This window comes from Diadema antillarum, unplaced genomic scaffold (assembly GCF_040938485.1).
Source record: "Diadema antillarum isolate AM-2024a unplaced genomic scaffold, OU_Dant_1.0 seq00000466_RagTag, whole genome shotgun sequence".
Classification (NCBI taxonomy): domain Eukaryota; kingdom Metazoa; phylum Echinodermata; class Echinoidea; order Diadematoida; family Diadematidae; genus Diadema; species Diadema antillarum.
Genome location: NW_027271436.1, coordinates 560,653 through 569,112, shown reverse-complemented (window position 1 = coordinate 569,112; position 8,460 = coordinate 560,653). Strand labels below are relative to the sequence as shown.

General features: G+C 35.7%; 1 protein-coding gene across 1 annotated transcript; it reads left to right on the top strand.

Moving 5' to 3' along the window:
• Positions 1–1,800: 1,800 nt before the first annotated feature.
• Positions 1,801–7,727, top strand: LOC139733252 (uncharacterized). Its single transcript, XM_071644091.1, has 4 exons — positions 1,801–2,009; positions 4,710–4,913; positions 5,552–5,618; positions 6,828–7,727. Exons 1-4 carry the CDS (start codon positions 1,929–1,931, stop codon positions 7,070–7,072), a joined length of 597 nt encoding a protein of 198 aa, XP_071500192.1. The 5' UTR covers positions 1,801–1,928; the 3' UTR covers positions 7,073–7,727.
• The last annotated feature ends 733 nt before the right edge of the window (positions 7,728–8,460 follow it).

Below are 8,460 nucleotides of genomic sequence, written 5' to 3'. Positions count from 1 at the left end.
CGCCACGAGTGTTATGCAAATAGCTATCGTAGTCTCTTCACAGTGCGTCGAAGAAAAAAAAAGGCTATTCCCTTCCTCCTGTTGGTGTATAGGAAGATCAGTCATGCCTCTCTGGTAAAACAGAAAATGACAAAAAGACAGGAAAAAAAAGAAAGAAATAAAAAGATAAAGATAGAAAGAGAGGCCGAGAAAGGCTAAAGAACGAATGTCATTTGTGGTACATGGGTAAATTGAAAAAAAATGGTGATAGTTATCTTTACATTTGCCTAAGTAATGAATTTATAGTGTACTCATGTACATTCATAATTATAATTTACGAGTCAGCCAGAGGAATACTGTTCAGTGAAAGATATGGATGCAAGCATATAAACACACATACATTTGTACATATTATATATCTAAAGACATGAAAGAAACGCTAACAGAGTTCATACTACGAAGGATTTACAGTAAAAATGGAAAACGAAGGAGCTATTGATTCGATTGCAGTATTTCCTAATGTAAACCATGTATTTCAGGAACTACATTTTACATTTATAAATACTGTGATACTTTTGTAAATAATCGAGATAGAGATCGAGAGGGGAAAAAAGCTGAATAAATCAAAGTAAAGCCGGCATTTTACACTCTCACAATTTGCCAGACGTGTGTAGAGAAACTCAATAACATTATTTTTTTTAAATTTACATTTCGTCTATACAGGCATACGTCCAGTGCTGGTTTGTGTACGTTTAATAACCTCCCACAATATCCCTCATTCATATTGTTTACATGGATTCGACACAGGGTTCTGCATGTGAAATAAAAAAGTATGTGTATATTATATCAAGCCTTCACATTCATTACATAATAATCTCATTCTTTTCGTGTCAAATACATTTTGGTTTCATGTAATTAACAGCAGTTTTATCAGTCTCGAGAATGATGCGTTTCAATTCTAGCAAACTATACTTGAAAAACAAAACCTCTAAAACAGATTAAGTGAAATGCTTGTCACTTGGGTTACTGATAGCTCTTACTGAATTGTCTCTGGAGTTTGCCTTAGAACACAAAAGATAGATAGCTGAAGTAATATACATAAATGTACATATAATTATGTATATGTATATGTATATATATATGTGATAAAAACCTAAAATGGCAATAGATCTAATTGCCATTTTAGGTTTTTATCACATATATATATATACATATACATATCTATCTTTTGTGTATATGTATATATATATATATATATATATATATATATATATATATATATATATATATATTTATATTTATATACGAGAGCTGCCAAATGGTAAGAACGCGACTTTCAGGAATAAAACAAGGATTATAAAATGACGAAGACAACATTTCAGCAAACGGTTTCTGTGCACATAATATACCATTCATGAACTCGGATTACGTTTGATCACTCTCATGATGCAGTTACCATCTTTGCGCAACAAATTATATATTTCCACTTCTTTTGCTGATTAGTTACAATAAGGTATCCACATTTATTATTTAGCCAACTTAAGATAACACAGAGGCTACGCAAAACCACAATCTATTAAATTCATTGATGGCGTAAAATCATCGGCAAGGAAGGATTCACGTAAAGTGTCTACTCACTGCGTTAAGTAACGAATGTATACACATAGAAATTTAAAAGAGAAAGCGACCTGAAAAACAACTAGCAGAAACCAACAGAGCGAGCTCGAGTTGGTGGGTATGTATAATATGAATAACTCTCTTCCTTTGTCCGTGGTTACAAAAACCCCTTTTGGTTGTCTCTGATGCGCAGCACTGGTAATGACTTAGCAGAGACCGATTACAATCACACCAGCGACAGATCACTAGCAGCTGAGGATTGAGGAGCTCACCTGTGGAAGCAAAGCTTCTGATCTATTTCAAACCAGTGAAATTTAGCCAGGTACACCAAGATGGTGAAACCAACAATCAGCACCATTGATCCTGTGCAGGAGAAGGCGGCGCAAAAGGCCAAGGAAGCCGGTATGGTGGAGGTAAGTGCTTGCATCACCAATACACATGCAGCTCCTGTTGAACATGACGTTGTCATTTTTTGAGATTAGCATCTCCAGCTGATATCGGGGAAAACAAACAGCGGCCGGGCTTATTAAATCCTAGCTTTTTATACTGCACTTGATTATTTCATTACACATGCTTGGATGTAGTACATGAAACAATTCCCCATGTTACCAAGCACGGCCAGGCACCATACAATCTTCATAATATCTATAGCTGTTCATGGCGCAGCAACATAATTAGTGATATACGAAGGTAAACAGGATGAAGCTTGTGTGTTGAAGCGGACAACGTCAAAGCCATAGTGATACAGTACACGTACAGGTTGTATGTGAGGTCTTGATCTTATCTCAGCAATTTGTAGGGCATCATTTCTCTCTCTCTCTTCTTTCGTTCTTTAAAACAACAACAACAACAATTTCGCGCTGGACAAGAGAACATTTATAAATGATCTTATTTACTTGCCTAATTGGGCACATGAAGTTATCATCTTAAAACGAGGGGAAATATTAAGAATAAGCAATAAGAATAAGCAAAATATACCAGTTTGGAGATGTCCTGGATGGTAACGTTCTGACCAGTATCTTCTGTTCAGCTGTGTAACAAAAGCATTTGAATTCATAAAAACAAATCACAACTTTTTCAACATCAAATTCCCGATCACAATCTCAAAGAAAGAAAGCAAAAGATGGTGGTGTTTGATCGCGAGACTAATAAGAAACAACAACAACAAATCATTCTCTCTCTCTCTCTCTCTCTCTCTGTGTCTTTCTCCCGGTTTTTATATGTCGGGGAAGTAAAAATGAGAAAAATGCTAATTCTATGTGCTCGTCATTTTTTCTCAAAAAGTAGTAGTGTAAACCCATGACGTAATAAACATTATATAAATATGGATAATTTATAAAACAGTCTGTCATGTTTTCCTTCAATTTGACGATGGGACCAATAATGTAGGCCTCAAATACGTTACTGCTGGGAAGGGGGTGGGGGCATATCGATAAAAGCGCACAAAGCCAAGCAGACTTCATACAGTCATTGCATTTCTAAGTTAAATGCGTGGTTACGATGTATTGTTGAGTTTAAATAATGTGTAATACTATACATAAAATCTGCACATGGCAATTAAACGACGAAGTTTAAGAATAGAAACATGAAAACCAACGCTTTATACAGATCGGTGTTTCCACAAGCGAAAATTTAAAAACAACTTCTTACATTTTGTGGTTTACGATGTTCAGCTTCCTTAAAATCTACAATTATTTGGAATAGATACATTATTAAAGGTCTACTTGTATAAAAGATCCCGTTTACCTTTGGGAGCAGTGACTTTAAAAAAGAACATTCAAGATATCACTTTTGATGTACATGTGTAGGTCAGTTGTATCACAAAACATCCTGCCATATAAAATCTTTGCAATAAAACCTAGGAGATATTACTATTTTACTTATTAAACAACAAGTGTACACGATTTAGTCTGGAAACAATTTTGTTATAACTATTGTTCACAATTTGTATATTAATCAATATCTAACATCGATTATACTGGTTCAAATTTTTCCTTTGGTTGCTTCTATCCCTAGCTCACATTTTAGAATCTTTTTTTTTTAAGCAGTAATGCTTAGTTGTTGTTGTTGTTTTTTTTTATTTGCAAATGGTCGAGGGTTAATCTTATTGGACTATTGTCATCATGAACTTACTTTCTAGAGTAAAAAAAAAAAATAGACAAGAACATTTTCTCAAGTTTGTGCTCACAATCAATACGTTTTGTTTTTGTTTAAAAGGGGGAGGGGCAAAGCCGGTACATTATTTCTCAACATCGTCAATTGCAAGACCGCAAGGCGCATCATGCATACGTCATGACTTTTCTTTCTTATAGTCAGTGAAGCATGAAACCTTTGTGCTCAGCAGTACTCTACCTCAACGACAGATCTTTAGGAAGTGTGTTGGCTTCTAGGAGGAAAAAAGAAGGCAAAATAAATGAGATTTCTAGGACACTTAGACAGACATTGAAGTTAATTGATGTCCTTTTTATTCATTTAAGGGAACAGCGTGCATGATTAATATAAATCAAATATGGTTACAGTTAAGAAAGCACAGAAGATGTTATCATTATTATTATTATTATTATTATTATTATTATTATTATTATTAATATCTTATTCACAAATTAAAATGTTTATTTATTTAGGAAACCAACTGAGTCTACACTACTTTTTAGAGTTTACTTAAATAATTGCAAGTAAAATGGGAAAAATAAAATTAATCTTATGTTTAATGTCTTTAAAAAAAAGAACCAAAGAGAAACCGCATAACGTAAACCTGTGATACATTCAGGTTCGCATACTTCATAAATTGTTGAATCACACCAGTGGAAAGTAAATCACGTAACACATTTTTCAGACTCTCTATAAAAGTCTGTGCTGTCTTCTGTGTCAATTGCGTTTGTTTGCGTTTTGTTGTTGTTGTTGTTGATGTTGTTGTTGTTGTTGTTGTTGTTGTTGTTTAAACACGAAGAATTGCATGGTAACTAAGATTTGATGATTTTTTTTTTTCTCCTGGTCAGAATTTCAGCAGAAAATAAATGAACCGCATTCAGTAAATTCCCCTTAAAGTTCTTTACTTCAGTACCTTACAACACGCTGCGAAGTATATGATTATGTACAACCTCCCTTTACAGATTCCCATCAAAACCGACAAAGAAGAGGTAGAAGTACTGACTGCCGTTGAGGGCGGCAAAACCTGCTGCACCAGACGGGTCCGCAAGTTGGTGTCAGCTCTAGTCATCGTTGTCATCCTTATTGCGCTCGCCGTCACTCTGGCGGTGGTATTCCTTGGAGGAGGGCCCTCTTGGCTCTGCGGCACAAATTACGCAGTGGAAGAGGTTAGTTAACCATTTTTGTTTCAATGGGTCAGAATGTGCACAAATTTCACATACCTATGGTAAATAGGATTGTGCCATCACACATATGGCTAAAATGATAAATTGGGATAACAAGAGGAAAAGAAAGAGATCTATACAAATTTGATGGAGATACATGGTATTTAGAGAAAAGGAAAGACATGTATGCAGAAGGAGATAATATGAAGAGAAAGATGAAATGAGAGATATACAATGTAAAGAAATAGAGGTACACGTGGACAGAAATATATTGGTATATAATGCCTGGTTGAGTTGGAAAGATATATAAATAGAAAGACAAATGGAGAAAAGAAAAGAGAGAAAAGTTGAGATTGAAAAGAATTAGGTCGAGTGAGAGATTATTACGTAGACAGTGGGAGGAGAGAGTGAGAAAGGGCGAAAGCAAAAAAGTAAAACATTGTTATGACTTGTGTGTGTGTGTGTGTGCGTGATAATCATTATATTAACATATTATATACGAGTGTACACTTCAAAATAATATGGAGAGAGTGAGGTGAAACAAATAAGAACTCTTGTTCCCCACTTGAAATCGCATCATTTTATATCAATATCAACAATATATAATGTAACTGTATGAACTGCTCGGTTTTAATTCACAGAGCGACCACATGTCATCATGGGAATGGAAAAAAGGAAAAATGGGGGACATGGACATGGGCTACCCAGGTAAGTTCGCTTTTCCTCTCAATGGATCTTCTCTTCTTTAATGAGATCGCAGACATTTAACGGTAAGATTGTGCATTTTGACATAAGAAATAACGAAAACGCATGATTTCTGCTTGCAACCAAATCTTGGGATTGCCTGACCATCTACGACCGAATTTTCGTATGATGACAGTCACGACTCATCAGCATGATGTCGTGCTAAAGTCATGTCTATAAATCTGTGCAACATCGAAATTATTCAATTTGACCTCGAATGAAAAATGAAAGACTTGCTTGAAATCCAGCATTTTGAATTTTCAACTACATGCTATCCAAATCCCAAAGTTGAGGAAATATTTTCTTTTTAGAGATTAGCTTAAAGGCATAATTTACCATTTGCAGATGAAAGAAAAACCCAGCATTAGTGCTTTAAAATAGTTCTAAAATGTGAGTTAGGGATAGAAACAACCACTGTGAAAATGTTAATCAGTATAATCAATGTTAAGTATTGTTAAATATACAAAATGTGAACAATGGTTATAATAAAAATGTTTCCAGACTAAACCATCTACAGTTATGGTTTATTGAGAAAAATATTGACATCTCCTTATATTTTAGGCTTTATTGCAAAAATTTTAGATGGGAGGGTGTTTTGTGGTACAACAGGCCTACACATGCATGAAAGGCGATATCTTGAACATTTTTCAATCACTGCTCCCAAAGGTAAACCGGACCTTTAATGTTAAACAATTTTTTTTTCTTTTGTTTCATTTGTATTTCTATTCAATAACTTTCCTATCCTTTATCTTTTCTTATTTGGGATCAGAGTGAGATTGTTATATCAAAATGAAAGTTAAACTGATGCTTTCAAGCACAGAAATAAAGAAAACGTAACATCAATGACACTTATTATTTTCAAAACGGAGATATGTTATCGGATTGAAAAAAAAAGATAAACTTGTGAGATATTATCAAAAGATAAGTGATCATTTTGAAGTCTGAAAATATTCAAAGGTTTGAAATGAAATTGAAGTTGAATCTTATGAGTTGCTGGTTGAAAGCAGGATGGTACGATGCTCTTATGTTTTTTTGGAACAATTTGTCACATCGTTGCACTAGAGGGTAAGAAAGGATGTCCGAAAACTGTTTTTTTTTTTCCTGCGGCTACACCCTAAAAGTATGAAGTAAATTAAATAATGCAAAACCATTAATTTCGTGTGTTCACCTCAGGCAAACATGATTGGCACGATGACGACGATGACGAACGCGGAGATGATCACCACGACAGGGATGATGACTTCGACAACGATCGCGATCACGATGATGGCGGTAACTGGGAGCACGGTGATCGAGACGACGACGGCGACCACCCACGTCCGCCGCACCCACATCCACCCCATGGTCATCATGGTCATCACGGCGATCGTAGTCATGAACGACCAGAGGAAGACGAAGGGGAAGAGCGCGACGTCTAGAAATCATGCTCATTCATCACAGTAGCTGATCGGTCACAGGATATTCTCATGTTTTATCACCGTAGTCCGTGAAATCGATCAAAATTCAAAAAGTGGATATATTTCTTCACCTCGATTTTCCTCTTTGAACCATTATAAAAACGATACATAAGACCCTAAATCATGCTTTTAAACACAGTGTATAAGGTTTGTGTTAGTCATTGCATTCACATCATATCAATTCAAAGAAGCTGTAAGTACTACCACATTGTAACAACATTGTTTGAACAAATAAAATACTTGTGTTTGTTTTGATAGTTCTTTGTTTGTATTAAGACACAGGATCACATCAGGAATATCATAGAAAACATGTCACACGACTGCACATAATTGATGTTATTTTACCTGGGGGAAAATACACTTAAATATTCAGATGAGGAGAGGGGGTTGAGCAGATTTAAAACGTGCTGACTCCTCAATGGAGACATGTTTAGTTAAGGGAAATATTTGGATTCAGTGTAAACTCTTCAAACTTGATCAAATTCAAGTTGTTTGATTATGTCTATGTGCTATACTCGCAGGAAACTTTACATCACCATGCGATGTCACAACTGTCAACAGTACAACGATAATCCAAGGAAAGTCAGTTTTTCAGTGACGGATCGGGGAGGGAGGGGGCGCATCGGGCCCGCCCCTTTACTTTCTGGGGAAATAAAAGACATAGAAAGGGAAAATGAAAGGGTCTCGTCCCCTTTTAATTTTTGCACAAGTGTCGCGGAAAAGAAAAGAAAAACCTAAAATGACCCAGAAATATTTGTTGCCCCCCCCCCCCCCACCTTCACGGAATGCTTGGATCCACCACAGGTTTTATACTGTCTTTTTTTTTTTTTTTTTTTTTGCTTTTTAGGACATTGAATGTTTACATGTAACTTCACATGTGACTAAGTATCAAGTAGTCCAGCACTTGACGGATTTTCCATAAGACGCGTAATCACGTTGTTTTCAGTTCGTCACATAAGTATGTATACCATTCGAACTGTTTGTTTTTTGTCAAAGACGTAATATTAGACCTTCATAATATTTTGTCATTAAACGTATACATGTAGAGTAAGTTCTTCATTGTTTCTTGACTGAGGCTGAAAAGTTAGGTGAGAACCCGACATGTGTAAGAGTCACGTCAAATCCGTAGGCCGTCGGTGGCGGGTACTGGCTTGTAGGACCACGCACGAAAGTTCAACGCTACAGGGGTTTTGAGTAAAACAGTTTGTCCGAATCTGTCCTTACGACGGGTGCAAAATGAATTTAGAAAGCTTCTCTATACTGTATGTGATCTTGCGGCTTAAAATGTGTGAACATGATTATTGCATGGAAAGAATCGCGCCCCCTAGCGCAAATAATACTCATTACTA

Bases quoted from the DNA above. Each gene is read 5' to 3' on its own strand.
- LOC139733252 (XM_071644091.1), top strand. From the start codon at position 1,929: ATGGTGAAACCAACAATCAGCACCATTGATCCTGTGCAGGAGAAGGCG. The intron at 2,010-4,709 runs GTAAGTGCTTGC...CTCCCTTTACAG, and splicing joins AGGAAGCCGGTATGGTGGAG to ATTCCCATCAAAACCGACAA. The intron at 4,914-5,551 runs GTTAGTTAACCA...TTTAATTCACAG, and splicing joins CAAATTACGCAGTGGAAGAG to AGCGACCACATGTCATCATG.